General features: G+C 37.0%; 1 protein-coding gene across 7 annotated transcripts in view; it reads right to left on the reverse strand.

The window, feature by feature from the left end:
* The window catches only part of BLTP1 (bridge-like lipid transfer protein family member 1), a 158,929-nt gene that overhangs the window by 33,898 nt on the left and 109,046 nt on the right, over positions 1 to 15,985 (reverse strand). For 5 of the 7 annotated variants that reach the window (XM_019741408.3, XM_019741409.3, XM_019741410.3 and 2 more), the window contains 10 exons: positions 12,932 to 13,029; positions 12,056 to 12,241; positions 10,884 to 11,052; positions 9,229 to 9,440; positions 7,984 to 8,182; positions 4,668 to 4,727; positions 2,672 to 2,898; positions 1,755 to 1,955; positions 1,439 to 1,569; positions 108 to 231 (listed from right to left, as the gene is read on the reverse strand). In XM_019741408.3, the coding sequence (XP_019596967.3) occupies positions 108 to 231; positions 1,439 to 1,569; positions 1,755 to 1,955; positions 2,672 to 2,898; positions 4,668 to 4,727; positions 7,984 to 8,182; positions 9,229 to 9,440; positions 10,884 to 11,052; positions 12,056 to 12,241; positions 12,932 to 13,029 (1,607 nt within the window). The remainder of the gene's footprint in view (positions 1 to 107; positions 232 to 1,438; positions 1,570 to 1,754; positions 1,956 to 2,671; positions 2,899 to 4,667; positions 4,728 to 7,983; positions 8,183 to 9,228; positions 9,441 to 10,883; positions 11,053 to 12,055; positions 12,242 to 12,931; positions 13,030 to 15,985) is intronic. The other 2 variants (XM_019741413.3, XM_019741412.3) reach the window with 1 other exon arrangement.

A 15,985-nucleotide genomic window follows, 5' to 3' on the forward strand; every position in this document is an offset into this window, starting at 1 on the left:
GCAATGGAGGAAATAAGGGAACAAACATAAGTATCATCATAAAGTTTCATGAAATAAAAAATAAAAATAGTCAACTTTAATAAAATTCTTTGTAAATGTTGACTCACTCGCATACTGGACCTCCGTAATTTTTTCCGAACATCTCTTCGAATGTCATTCACAGCAACAGACTCTAACTGTTGGTAACGTTGTATTTCTTGATTTATGGTTCCTTCACTTGCACCTAATTTTCTGGATGCAAAACAGATATGGCAATTAATGTAAAAAGGTAACAAAGTAAGACTGATTTTTACTTGCTCTTTTTTAACTGTTGCATTTTTCAGAATATCCAAGATTATGTGAGGACAAGCCAAAACCCTCCACGGCAAACTGTTAAAAAGCTCGCTCTTATGTTTTAGGAAATGGTTCTTACCCATTTTTGCATCAAGAGTCCCTTTGACAAGCTCATGAAAGCTACGGACCCATTCTGCAGAAGAATGTCTGTATATAAAATTCTACATATAACTTAAGCTTCAACTAAGGTTTTAGAGGAGGAAATACATTTTGCTTCAAGTCATTTTTTCCCCCGAGAACAAAACTCAAACTGTAATGTAAGTAAACAGGAAAATGTGAATCACCATATCATAATTCATTTACAGGTAAGTTTTTAGGTAGTACCTTTCATTGTACAGAATGCATATATTTGTGTAAAGTTCTTGAACACAAAAAACCCCCACAGGTACAGAGGTATATGAAGATTAGAAAAGATGAGGCATGACGATCACCTTTTGAGTGATTTTTTTAAAAACAAAAATTTCAAAGTTTGGCCAGAAGAGCAGTTAATCTTATAGAGAAAATTATCACTTAGTTCTATATCCAGCAGGCAACAGATAAAGAAAAATAAATTTCTACCATCTACTTCCCCTCCCGACTCACCCAATGCCCCCTGCAGTCCTGCAGGACCGCTAATACAGGCAGGCAAAACAAAGCAAGCACTTTGAACTCAGGCACACACAAGTACAAATTCTAATTCTTTAACTCCTCCTAGCCAGTTTTCGCAACTATAAAGTCTGGATAATGCCATCTAACCTCACAGAAATATTATGGAGATTTGACTGAGATAACATGTCAAATGAACAATAGGTCCTTAATAAATGCTGAATCTGTTTGCCCTCTTAAAAATGTGAATTCCAGAAATACTGTGAGCAAAAGACTAATACATACATTTGCATACTCACGTGAAGATGCATGTAAGCATACATACACATGTAGGGATACACATATGTGATATATCGTCAGTCATAAACCGCTCAAAAATGGGGATTTGTGATAATGCACTAGACAGGACCTCAGGGAAATTCCCAAACTTCTCTGGACCTCGGTCATGTCACTGATAAACTACTTAAAGCCCTGTGATTCTATTATTAGGGAATACTGTAGAAAGAATCCTGCTGCATACTTGAGATCATCGATGACCTTGGCCTGTTCATTCAGCTCTCTGATATCCACTATACGCTTCACCGTTTTTCTTCCTCTCAGTTCTCCTGGCTGGCTGCAAGACGCTCCTTGTCTCCGATACTCGACAGCTTCCTGAAAAATCCAAGCATGCCTGTCAGTACTGCCCTCGGGTCACACAACAAATCTACACGATCACAAACACGACACTTGAATCAAAGGGGAGCATGCAAAAATCAAAGCCATCTATTCAAGTACGGTGATTGGAGTCCAGTGATTCGAATCCCTTCGTTTTCATAAGGAATCTAGTTGCTACCTACGTTTCCCCATGAGTGGGCTCTGCATACTTTCAAATGGGACTGGCTAGACTGAGGGGAGACCCCCATCTCTGGATCGCACAGATACTCTGCAGGAACAGAATAGCGCTGATGTGGGGGCGTCAGGCCTAGCAGGTGATTTACAAGTCGCTGCCCAAAGGTGAGCTTGTGGCCATCTCCACTTACTGAACTTCCATCTGAACTCTAAATATAAACAGTGACAGTAAGTTTCAAAAGAATATCTTTCGAAGATCGAAACTATTTCATGACACAACAGTAAAAACGTATTTTTAAAAATGTGTAATACCAGAATAAAAGCAGAGAGTAACTATCAAGTAATCTACAAAATGTCCACTATAAATGGAAATACATATTTTTAAAATGTATACTGCATTCTGTGTGTGCGCACTTTGCTTTTGAGTTTCACTTTGTAACATCTTTAGAGATAACTTACAAGCGATAAAATTCACCCATTTAAAATGTGCAATCCAGTGTTCTTTACGATATTCACACAGCTGCGCAACCAGCACCGCAATTGGGTCCGAACATTCATCAGCCCCCACACAAAACCTGACAACTCAGCAGTCAGCCCCATCCCCACCCTGACCGCCCGACTCGCGGCCCTAGGCGAGCACTGCTCTACTTTCTGCCCCCACAGATGTGCCTGTACTTTTCATGTTAGCACGTTACCTGTAGGTCAGGGCACAGGTTGGTTGACAGCCATTAAGAAACAAGGGACACCATTAAAAGACAGTATTATGAAATTAAAAACAATATTAGGAAATATAGACACAGGAACCACCACTCCCTACCTTCCTCCCTAGTAAGCAACTACAGTATAATAAATACCACTGGGTTAATAATACCCATGTCTCAGGGTAAAAGCCAGTCAGGAAATGTCCAACAGTGAGAGGACTTACAGTGTGGACGGTGGGAGACATAGTGTCCACCTCGTCCTCATCCGACAGGTCACCTATGTTCACGGAATTCAGGTCAGCGATGTCGTCCACATCCTCCTCTCCTGTCAGCGTGGTCAGGGTGTTGCCCAGAGCATTGAGTCTCTTGCCGATGTTTGGGTCCATGTGGACATCGATCCCACACATCTTCCACAACACATTGAGCGTCCAGGTGCCAGCACTACTGCTTTCTGTTGAAATGAAGAAGTGGCATTTCGGGTCAGTCTGGAGCGTAGATATTTAAGTACTTCTACGTTTAAGGAATAAAATGGATGATGGCCCTGCCCTGTGGCATACATAACCCATGTCTCTCACAGCTACGGCTGTCAGGACCTGGGACCATGGAACTGGTTTTCCGACTGCTTCCTCTGTGCAGCACCCTTTCTCCTACGTATGAACTAGTGGAGTCGCTCCTCCCCCACCCCAAGCTAATCTCCCTTCCCATGGCGACAGCAGGGATTGCCATGACCCTTGCTCACTAGCAAGAATTAATTAGGTAATGAGTCTGGGTGAGGGTCAACGTTGGAAAAGTAAGAATCCTTCCCCAGACTTGAGAGGAGACTGGTCCTTCTCTAGCGATGGGGCAGTCGGCTCCTGAGCTGTTGGCAGCCACGTTTGCCACCATGTGTCAGGGGGAGGTGAGCAGAGAGACTCCGTGACGCTCCCCGAGGAGAAAGACAAGAGCTGGAGAGAGACTTGCTGACAGCGGGACTTGTTCAGGAGTTCCTGAGGGCCCCTCAACTGACCCGGTTCCTTCTCGTCACTGAGACAGCCATTCCCAAGTTTCACTGTGGTCTGATAATGAATGTCCTTTTAGTAAGTTCCCCCTTTCGGTTAAGTGACTTGGAAGGGCTTGTTATCACTTCTAAAAAAGAGTCCTGACAAAAATTTTGATGTGACCATACTCCCAACCCGTATGTTTACCTCGGTTATCAAGTTCCTGCTACCTTTACAGCAGGGAATTTCCTAACCTTGTGGGTCCCCCGTCAGTGGGGACGTCACCCTTGCGGCTGTGTGGGACAATTTACTCAGGATAAGTACTGAGGCTGGGCTTGGGGAGGATGAGAGGGAACAGCCGGGAGAGAAAGGCAATCTACGAACCTTAACCTGCTTCTACCCTTCTCAACATTTTAAGAGCCCTTAAAGAAATATCTCCCTTTAGCTTCTGCTCATTTTATACCAAGCGAGACAACAAAAATGTATACTGTGCTATTTGATTACTTCTATAGTAGTCACCTAACTGGTTTTCTAGGGTTTTCCCCTCTCTAATCCTTGAAAGTGTCCCTTTGATACTGTCACCATCTACTTTCTTGCTCAAAAAAATTCAATGGCTTTCCTACTGTCTACCAACTCAAATTCAAACTTCTCATTGTGGGGTTTAAGATTTTCTTCCCATCTTATTTCTCACATAACTTTGTTCCAACCAATTTGGACAACTCTAATTAGACATTCTTTTTTGCCGTCATGACTGATACCTCCCAGTTTTTGCTTAAGAAACAATTTTATCCATCTTTCAAGTCTCCTTTTAAATGCTCGTTCTTCCATAAAGCTTTCTCTGATCCTAGTATCCTTCCAAATTTGGAAATTTTCTCTCCTGCCTGTAATTTTCAAAAGCAACTGGAGCTTTATGTTTATTGTATTCACCATGTATTACAGTTTAATTATGCTGCAGAGTCTTGACTACAATTATTACAATTTAAATTTACATAGTAGAAAGTATATCTTATTCATGTTTGTCTTCCCCAAACACTTTACAGTGTATCTTATACATAGGTGTCTAATAACTGTTAAATAAATAAAAATGTTAATAATATCACAAAATGTTTTTAAAATTTTGTGAACACCACAATAAGTTCAGTTAAAAGATCCCCTCACTATTGATATAACAGAAAAAACTACATATGTAAAGGCGAATTCTACCTGACATATGGAGCAAAAGCGATACCAAATGCGAACCTACCAGCAGATGCTTGGCCTGTAGTCCTGGAACACACTTCATAGGTGCCATCTGGAACTACACCTGCACGGAAAGCACCCCAAAAACAGTTTTCAATAGAATTATGCTTGTGATTAAATATTATATGACAGTATCTCACCCAAAGATTATTATCTAAATAGAAATAGGATCACTCACTTCTCTAGGTTTCAGATTCTAATCTGCAGTACGGAAGGGCTGCCGTAGATGACTTACAACATCTATTTCAGATCTCACAGTATTTTATTCTATGATTTTAAGAATTCACCCGCAGTTTTATCTTCACATTCTGCATGTGATTTCTTCATCTGAGTCACAACACCTGCCTGACTCCGAAACGTTAGTTCCTGGATGCTATAACAATTTACGCCATCATGAATAAATGGCACTTTGAGAATGGAAATGGTTTAAATGACAACTAAGAACCACCACATTAGATCACAGATATAATTCATCAGCCTTGTACTTTCCTTTGACAAGGAACATCTTATGAAAAAAAAATGACTGGCTGCCATGATGTCAATCTCATAAGGTCCTAGACCTACCCCCAGACATTCTGACTTTAACTTTGAAACATTTACTACCATTTAGCTTTAATCTGAATGTCAGCTTCAAAAAGAGACGTTAATTAAATCAACAATTTTAAACAGTAAAGGACATACCATCCTTGAAACAACGTTTAAACAAAGTAAAGTCTAAAGACAGAATTAAGACTCTTTCGCAGTAATCCTTAATGGAAATCAAATTTCAATCTAAACCTGACAGTACATACATCTTAAATGTGTACATACATCTTAAATGAAATGTCCTTTTGCAATTCACTCTGTATCTTAATTGGTCTTTCCGAATGTTACCTGAATGTTACCTGAATCTGAGTTGTAGAAAAACTACATCTTATTTTGGGAGAAAGGGTATATTTGTTAAGTGACAATTTCTATTATGTGGTTTTCTTTTTAAGATAGTGCCAATGACTTTACAATCTAAATTGTATTTTTGAACCATATAGTAGCTGTGCCTCACATACAATTATAAATAAGAAAGAACTAGTCATGGCTATAATTCAGAGCAAAAGAAACCTAGACTACCCTTGCAAATCTAAGAATGCTAGAATGAAAAGAAAACCCTTTGAAATTTGAGTTAACATAATTGAGGCCAAGCGAAAAGAAGAACTAGTAAATAAAAAAAGGGTAAAAAACTTTTGGGATATCCAACCCCAAGAAGTGTCAAAGAATTGTTTTTTAAATTAGGTTTTAAAAATAATTATGTAAATTCATAGTCTATAGAGCCATGATGAGTTAATAAGGAAAATTAAGATTTTCAGGAGCAGATCCAAACCCTAAAAGTGAGGAGAAGGAAACCAGCTAAATAGGCTCTTCCCCGGGGTACCGTGGTCCGTGCATCAGACACAATGCTGGGTTGGACCAACCACTACTCTGAATCCAGGGTGGTAATTCCCCGCTCTCATGACTGAATGCGACCCAGGTGTTAACAGAGAGCTTGGAGTTTTTCAAACTTCTTACGTCATTTTGGCTTACGTCATTTCTCTAAATACAAGTTCATGAAAAAGGTTTAATCTTTGCTATTTACTTACATGGCTCTTTGAACTCTTCTTACAGATTGGCTGTTCTAATTTTTACGGCATTATCACCAAAAAAACATTATCACCTAGAGAGGAAATTTGACTGGGCCATCTTATTCTAGGGCATGATTTTACAATGATCAGTAAAAAAATCATAAGGCTTAGTCCTACTGTTCCCTATTTCTCTGCCTTATACTCTTCTTTTTCAAAAATATTAAATGTTTGTTATATCCAAGTATATTTACTACTAATAAAAGTGACTAGTGAAAGTAAACTAACTTGCCCATTTTAAAATTTGGAATTGTAATTATATCGATGAAACAACTACTCCACTCACGCCATGCCTCGCTCCCGAGACACCAAACGACAAGCATGTTACAAAATCAAGTCATTTAATTCCCTCTAAAACCCAAAATAAATTATGACTATCACAATTATCAGCATGTCACTGTCCTACTTTATTGGGATAATATACACCAAGTTATTGTTTCTATTTTTTGTTATGATTTTGATTTTTGAGTCAGAGGCATATATCTTATGCATTTTCCCTTTAAGGAAATGGTAGGTATACTTTCCTCCAAATATACCCTAACATTTTAATGACTATAATGGTTGCAAAGATGTGATCTTAATAAAAATCAGGTTTAAATTTATTTTGTTTTAAGAAAGAAAAACGAAAGACAGTTATAATGACTTTAAAATATATATATAACAACTATATAAAATGATTATTTGTAAAGATTTCTGATGAGAGCTATTTTTAGTCTTTTGGATATTAGGTATGAATACTGTGATACCAAGTTTTCTTAGTAACCTGAAGTATTTCAAAGAAACCCTAGTATTTTACCTATGAATTATCTAAATGCAAAGCATCCAAAACCAAGAATTTCACCTATAATTTTATCTAAGTTTTAGTCAACATTGAATGCCAAAACTTCAATTTTTGATATAAAAATAATGGAAAGTTTTCCCTTTCCACAAAGAAAATCCAGAACTGGAAAGAAGACTGTCTTCCAGTAACGAGGGGGAAAAACTGCATCAACAGTGGCTTACCATCTTCTGAAAAGTAATCAAGTTTTAATTTTGGCTTACAAGCTTGGCTGAGGAATTTTAGTTCACAACCATTCATTCGTCAAATATAATTTTTCTTCATTAAGATTAACGATAATATTGAAATGAATAAACATAATCCCCTATACTTCAAAACAGCATATAAACACAGCTCAGTTATTCCCAACCTTGAAAATTATGGAATCAGAGGGATTCATACAAGTTAAACTCTTATCCTACAAACTTGGACATGTGGATTTATTCATGTCAGTGTCAATTAAAGCTGGCTTCTTGCTCCTGGTCATCGAAAACTATTCTGTGTCACATGATGAACTGGACCTTACACATTTATCACTTTCCTTTAAGATCCCCACAGAACAAAGATGCTTTATCTGGTCGTGTGTGAATCAATTATAGTAAAACTCAGGGAGTAATCAAACCTTTAAATGTTATACCATCAAAGGAATGGCTAGTTGGTTTACTTACCAACGCTACTGAAAGCTGCAGTTTTTCACAAATATGTTCTGGTATCTTTAAACAGCTCTTATTTCACAAAGTCCAATAACATTCCTATATCTCAACATCCTTTACTTTTACAAATGAGGGCATTGGGTTGTTTTTGTTTTCAATTTTTAAAAATTCTACACCTCATACAGAAAATAAGACACTCACAGGCATTCATCACCAGATCCCCACGGATTTCTGGCTTCCAGTCATCCCACGACGTCTCAAAGCCATCAGCAAAACGGATACAGAAGTTTTTGAAATGCCCTTTGCTAACCAGAGACTCTGAGGAGCAAGCAGTGATGAGGGTACTTTCAATGGTCAATACTAAGGCGGAGCCAGTGTCAAGGTCACCAGTGTGATTAGACTGCAAAATACATTAAGAAGAAATAAGACAAAAGGTGACAATTTTAAAAATTAGGATTCATAGGAACAAAAATCCAAAAAGGGTCAAGCCCAGAAAGCTTCATTAAAAAGCAGCTTAGAAAGACATCTACTTTTAAAAATTAGATCGCTCAAGTGAAATGCATTTGCCATGCATTTCCTTTTTTCACTAAACTTGCAAAAGGCTAATTATCTACTTTTCTCTCTCACGCTGCTATTTCAGCTGTGGGAGCATTGTCATCATGACAACCACCCTCGGTGTGTGCAGCCTTCCTGAGCGCTGTTCATCAGGTCCTTAAAAAAGGACCATTCAACTCCCGACACACAAACATACCACGTGTTGTCCATCCGCAAGCCAGAGTTTTTCTTAACACTGTCTTCCAAACAAAATGCTAAACGCTAACTGCTTACAGACTATTTAAGGTAAATTATAACAGTAAAATACAGGCCTCAGTATTTGTTATAACTGCAACTTCTTGGCCTGACAGGTGTCCACAGCTTTCTCTCTCGCATGCACATGTGTGTGCAAACATGTGTTCCTGAGAATTGGTCCCAAACGAAGAGAAAGTTCTTGCTTTATTCAGTCATACACATAACTTGCAAGTTTCATTACCATTCAGTATTAAAAGCATTTTGAAATTCTCTATTTTAAACGTGGTTTTAAACATTATTGAATAGCATTCTTACATGTTCTTTTGTTTCTATTTTATTAACAAGTGTATGCCAAAGACTTCTTTGCTAAAAAACAAGAACAATAAAAAGATTCTGAAAACGAAGCTGCTTATTTGTCAAGGTAAACATCAAGTTATCAGATGGGTGTCAATCTCATCACTATTCTGAAAGTCTCAAGAGATTCACATTTAATCTTTGAAGAGGAAAAATGGTCGAAGGAGCTCAATCTTACGTGCTGTTTACCAAACTCAAGTTATAAACCATTCTGAAAAACATGCTGTTATATTCTAGCTGCACAGAAATGGTTAGTAGAAATGCCTGGGTCTTAAACTTGCACTAGGGTTTCAGTTTTCGTACCTGTACAGTATTTGTGATGGGCAGGCAAATGCCCAGATCATTCACAGTGAGCTGCAGGAAGAGTGTCCCAAATGCCTGGGCGGATGTCTGCTGGATACCGGGCAGCATATCTACCACTTCCTTTGTAGCCATATGAATATCCTTATGTAAAGCCATCCGTTGTTCATTCCAATTGTCATAAGCAGCCTTGTAATTCAGCCAAAACAGCACAGCTTTTGATAATTAAGGCAGGGCAGAAAAAAAAATTTCAATCAAAACCATAAAGCTATATGGCAAGTAAACTTCAACAGATACAAATTCCCACTGATCTATAAAAATTACTCCCAGAAAATTGTAGCATTAGAATTAGAAAGGATCTAAAGGCATATAGTCAACGAGATAAATGAAAAAAAGCAGAAAGCCGACAATCATGTGCAAAAGGAAGAAGAAAATCCAGGTCCATTCATTCATTTAACAAATTGTTTGTGAAATGCCTAGCATATGCTGGGTGGTGGGATGGAATAATGAACGAAAACAGAATTGGTCCCTGACCTTGCAGAGCTTACTGTTTCAGTGTTAAAAATTCGTGGAGGAGAAGTACGTAATACTAGGAAAGGTACATAACACATTAAAAAGATGAGATTTAGAGAGATCTCCAAGCATTGGAGTTTGTAACAAGAATGAAATCTTAAGCAAAACCTTCATGTAGTGCTCGGTATAGAAGAAGGAGCCTCAAGAGGAGATAAAGATGGAAGGGCCAGAGAAGTAGCAGGAAAAACAAGTGTATGTCACAGTCACAAGAGTAGAAGGTACTTTAAGGAGTTGTTGAAAGCTGATGAGAGGTTGATAAGATGAGAAACGAAGAAACATGCACTGGATTTAGCAAACTGTTACCAACAACGACAAAGGGCAGTTTCCCACCAACCTGATCACGCTGGCAGCCAAAGCCTGCTGCCCATTGAAATCTTAAAGGGCTTCCTAATTGGTTCTTCATTACTTCTAAGACACAATTCCAAAGTATTTACCCAAACCACATTAAGCAGACCCTCTCTATCTGCTCAGCCTTATTTCCCAATATTTTCTTTTATGAAAGCTATTGCTATCTTTTCTTAAGCCTCTGTGCTCATACATATTCTTTCATACTCTCTGTCGTTTGGTAAATATTTATTTAGTGCTTATGATATATTCTAGGGACTGCTCTAGGCCTTCAGATACAAACACAGTTTTTCTTTCCTTGTCTCCCTGGTGAACTAACTGCAAGTGAAATCTGGAGAATTAGTTTCTCCTCTAAGCAGCACAGGTAAATGCGGATTCCGAGATCGCAGAACACAGATCGCTAACTCCACTCTTCCCACCAGACTGAGTTCTAGGAGGGCAGGTAACTGTTTCCCATATTCAGATTCCACGTCTAGACAGCACACAATAAATGTTTATAGAGTAAGTGAATAAAGACAATGCCAAGTAAGTGGGTACATTAGTTATCCAAACCAAAAACTTGGCATTACAATCCACATAGAAAGCAAGTAACTTTAAAAAGAAACTTTTGGGATGCTCACGTTTCAGGTGTCAGGGACAGCCTGCCGTCAAGCAATTACACTGTAAACTACAGGTGGTTTTCACCCAGCGATACTACAGCAATTCTAAACCAAGAAGAAGCCCTGCTGGACTTATCTCACCTCTGTCAAAGGCCACAGGCTGTGCGTACACGATTGGTCTATTCAAGGTAATAAGCACAGCCTCCCGATCTGAAGAACCACTGATTTCTTCTCGAAGGGCATTTCTCAATCCAATTCTGGTTTTAAAATAGGCAACTTGATGAAAATCAGAACCAGCTTCCTCATAAACCTAAAAGAAAATGAAATGCTCCATAACATCAAATAATGGAAAATGTCTTAATAAAAAACCTACAGTTTTAACACTATTAATGGTTTTGTGCACCAAAATAACTATGGTACATTTTTCTAAATTTCATTCATTGACGATATATATATTCCTTATACTCTATACCATAGACACTTGAAATTAATATACAATATGAATGGGTGTATAAGAAGTGAATATAAAGTCAAACAAGAAGTTCATACAAAGGCTAGGATGACATCCCATGGTCTGAATGGCAATGGATTCAATGTTTCAAGATACTTAGACCCTCACTCCTCTCAAAATGTGTTTCCACTTGAACAAATTATTGTTTTTCTAGAGATGACAGAAATTTTTGTTCATTTGTTCCCCCCACCTAGTCTTTAATATAGGCATTCAATTTTGAAAGTGTGACGTATTCTTTTAATCGGTTCTTCAAATCAAAGAAGGAAAAAAGGTTAAAATCTACAATAATCTTTAGCAAAATAAAAACAAAAAGCCCCTATGAGCTGTGAATGTTAATTTTTATAGAGTCTGATTAACTGTGTGTATGTATAAATATCTATATATACACATATACACACACAGATACATATATGTAATTTTATATGTTTAACATTATGGTATGCAAAACTTGCCAATATTATATGGCACAGCTAAGAAACTTAGTAACATTTTAAAAACTCACCAATATTAGCACAAAATCAGTATTTAACAAAATAAAGAAGTTATAAGCAAATATTTATGAAGACACTGGATTAAGTTCCATGTGATTGCATTTGTGCTAAACTATAACAAACCACCAGAATACTCAATGAAATACCAACATAAAACTGTGAAGGCCTCAAATTTTCATTAGAATTTATAATCAGAAATCTTAGGAAATTAACCTAAGTATTTTTGTAAGTATAGTAATACTTGAAGTCATTCAAACTGATGTGCAAAATTTAAAAGCCTCAGTTCTAATGTCCACATATTCCACACTCACCTGGTGTTTGACAATTTGTCCTAATGCCAGATTTAAATCCACTTGGCATTTACCAAAGAGTTTCAGATAGCTGCTACTTCCTGGTGAAGCTTTGGTTTGAAGTCGGTTCGAAAGTTCCAGTTCAATCAACCCAGTTTCAAATCGCACAGCTCTCATTGATGGAGTTGTAGCTGTTACTTGAATACCCTAGCAGATTACACGTTAGTAGGAAAAAAAATCTTAAATCAACACTGTCCACCCACTCAAATGAAATCTTTCAATATCAGTAAATAAAATAGAATGTTTTAAAACATATACAAGATACCTAATGAACTGACAAAACTGGCAATTCTTTTAACTTCTCCTTAGTAGAAATTTTTTAGCTATTAAATTTCATTTCAGTATTTTATTTAAAATCTAGACTGTTCATGGGTTAAAAACAATTTAACAACTATTTGGTAAGAATGATTTTTAAGAAGACTAATATCTTAAATATTGAAAATATTAAGGTTTCTATTAAGGTGTTACTATTAATTGGACAAGTGGATAAAGTATTTCTTACAGAGTAATTTATAACAGCAATAATCAGAAAAAAAATCAAATAAATTGTTCCAAATGTATAGAGCAGCTGTTCAAGAACAGAAAGCTGATCTAAAATGTTCTGCATGGAAAGGCATCGAAGGCTTTTTAAAATGCAGAAATATACATGCATATTTAAAAACAGAAATAAAATCCTAAAGGATATTCAAACAATTGTTAAAGCTTTGTCTTTGAGTGGATATATTTTATTTATATTTTCTATTTGATATATTTATGTATCATATGCATTTTTTATAATAAGTATGCATTAATTAATTAGAAAAATTCTTCTAACTAGCATTATTATTGATAGATCACCTTAAACTGCAAGTTCAGGGAATAGAGTAGAATTTTAGGCTTATCGCCATCTGTTGTTCCCTCGTGTTCATTCCAGAGAGGAATTGGCTGCTCTCCACCTAAAGGAGGTAAATACAATAACTGAGGGTTTGGGACAATTTCTTGAAAAGGAAAATAACGATTTTGCACATTAAAACAAAAACAAAAACATAAAACAGTTATTTTCTTTTCACTGATCATTAACGCAATCTTTAACAAGTTACATTTCACTGAGGCAGACATATATATATGATAGGGATAATACTGCAAACATAGACATTTGTTAAGAACAATTTACAAGGACTGAACTAAAACATTTACGTATTATTAAACCAAACAATTCTACATCTCAGAAAACATATTTGAGGGAAAAAAGTAAACTGGACTAATTTTTTCAATCAAAAATGTGAACTTTGTTTTTATATTTAGATGTGCCACAAATAAAAAAGAGCAAAAGAAAAAATAAAGGTGAGAAATAAAAAATAAGGTACCATATATTAATAACAAAGAGTGTGACAGCAAAAAGTTGTTCTGTAAATTTTCTTTTAAATGGGGGTAGGGGACCCTGGGGTAAAGTGTCTATTAACAGACCATTTGTGGCCCAGGCAATGTGGCATTCAGGGAATAATGTTCTAATATTTTAATGTATACCTTCTATAACTACTACTTTCCCTTGTCAGAAAAACTTTTCTGCATGCTTATTTTTCAAACATTCTATTTTAAAAATGATCCATCCTCTTGTATGTGTGTTGAGTTCAGCTTCAGCCCAGGGAACACACAGGTGGGATGACAAAGTTTTCCCACTAAGAACCGCGGATGTATCAAAAAAACTAAGAACCAAACAGATAAAAAGCAGGTCTCAGTTGTTTGAGAGAGAAATTAATCTTTTATGGGCTTTCAAAATTTAAACTAGGGGTCAAAATCTATCCTATTACCATGATAAAAATGTACTTTAGTTTTCTACTAGAACATAAAAGTAAAAAAAAAAAAAGTAGGAGGAAAGACATAGAAAGAGAGATGGGACAGAAGGTATATCCAAGGTAAGAAAGAGAAGGTAGACAAAGGCACATACTTGACCCAAGGAAAGAAAAAAGAAAAAGAAAAAGATGTATCTATTTTGAATATACACACAGGAAAGAGAAAAAATTATATGGATGGATAGACAGGGACCAAAGTATTCAAGATATGTGGGTCAATAACACAGGACATAGTACTTACAACAAAACATCTGTCACTGGATGAGGTAGACTACATGTCTGTGACTCAGAGCCTGCCCTTATGCTGGCATCGTCCCTCTCTGAATTATTCTCCTCTAAAATTTATAGCACAGTACACTGGTTACCTTTTCTTCCAGCTTATAACTAAGTACTTCCTCTTTCCATCTTTATTTCAAGTCCACAGTCATCTCTCTTATCCAAGCCTCGTCACTGATGACCCTACCTATTGCCATATATGTGGGAGTTTTTCCAGCTATCACCTACCCATCCTACTCTTACTGTCTCTATGTTCCATTTACTACCAATTTGTTTTAGAGCACCTTTTCATTTCTGATTCCCTAACCTCATTTAAATGTGCCTTTTTCTGTTGTCCCATCATTTTTAAGTCTCACATTCATTCACTCCTTTGACCTAGTGGATAGTGGTTGGCTTACTTTTCACTGTTATTTCTAAAACATTTAACCAATTAAACCATCACGCCCTCTACTTTTGATCATTTGAATTCTAAACCACATCCCTCTTATATCACTGTTCCATGAACTCACTTTCCTAAAATACCTTTGTCCCCATACTCATATTCCATTCTTATTCATTTCCTGTCTTCTCAATCAAGCTAACCTCCACCTAATGATAGTGATTGCTTACTATGTGCCACATGCTCTTCTAAGTCCTGTATCACATATTAATTTATTCAAATCCCTCCCTATGTACCACAATCAGAATTTAGCCATTTCTTTCTCCATGATGTGTACCATAAAATACCCATCTCTGCTCTGTTATTTACCTGCATATCTATCTCCCCAATTAGACTGAGTCCGAAGGGCAGCTACCATGTATCTTCAGATCCCAGCACCTTAGCAGACCCTCAGGCCGTGTTAGGCTGAAGGCCATCAGGCACCTATGCTGGCTGGCGACTCCAGTCTTCACCTTCTGGCATTTCTCAAACACACTCCTCACAACTACCGCAAGTCTTCATACATTTCCTGACCCCACAATTCCTATCTCATTTTCGGTAAATATTAGGTTGGTGCAAAAGTAATTGCAATTTAAAAGGTTAAAAATAATTGCAAAAACCACAATTACTTTTGCTCCAACCTAACAGATAATGCTGTGTGAACATAAGTTCATAAATTGTAACAAACGCACCACTCAGGTGGGGGCACTGACAATGAGGGAGGCTGTGTATAACGGGGGCAGTGGTCTTTGGGAAATCTCTGTACCTTCCCCTCAATTTTGCTGTGAACCTAAAAATGCTCTAAAAAACAAAGCTTATTAATCTGAAGAAACAGAAATTACCAATTAGAAAAGATATATACATCCCTGTGTTGACTGCAGCATTATTTAAAATAGCCCAAATATGGAAACAACCTGTGTCTATCAATGGATGGATGAAGAAGATGTGATATGTACACATATATACAGTGGAATGCTATTTAGCCATAAAAACGAAGGAACTCTTGCCACTTGTGACAATACAGATAGACTGGGAGGGTATTTTGCTAAGTGAAGTAAGTCAAACAAAGATAAATACCATATGATCTCATTTATATGTGGAACAAAAAAAACAAAACAAATGAGCAAACAAAACAAAACAAAACTCACAGATAGAGAGCAGACTGGTGGTCCCTAGAAGGAAAGGGATTGGGGCTGGGGCGTGGGCAAAATCAGTGAAGGGGGTCAAGAGGTAAAACTTCCAGACACAAAGTCCTGGGGACGTCATGTACAGCGTGGTGACTATAATCAGTGATGCTGTATTGCATATCTGAAAGTTGCCAAAAGAGTAAATCTTAAAAAGTTCTCATCACAAGAACAAAAAAAC

The sequence above is a fragment of the Rhinolophus sinicus genome, chromosome 15, assembly GCF_057876585.1.
Source record: "Rhinolophus sinicus isolate RSI-liver-muscle chromosome 15, RSI-T2T, whole genome shotgun sequence".
NCBI lineage: Eukaryota > Metazoa > Chordata > Mammalia > Chiroptera > Rhinolophidae > Rhinolophus > Rhinolophus sinicus.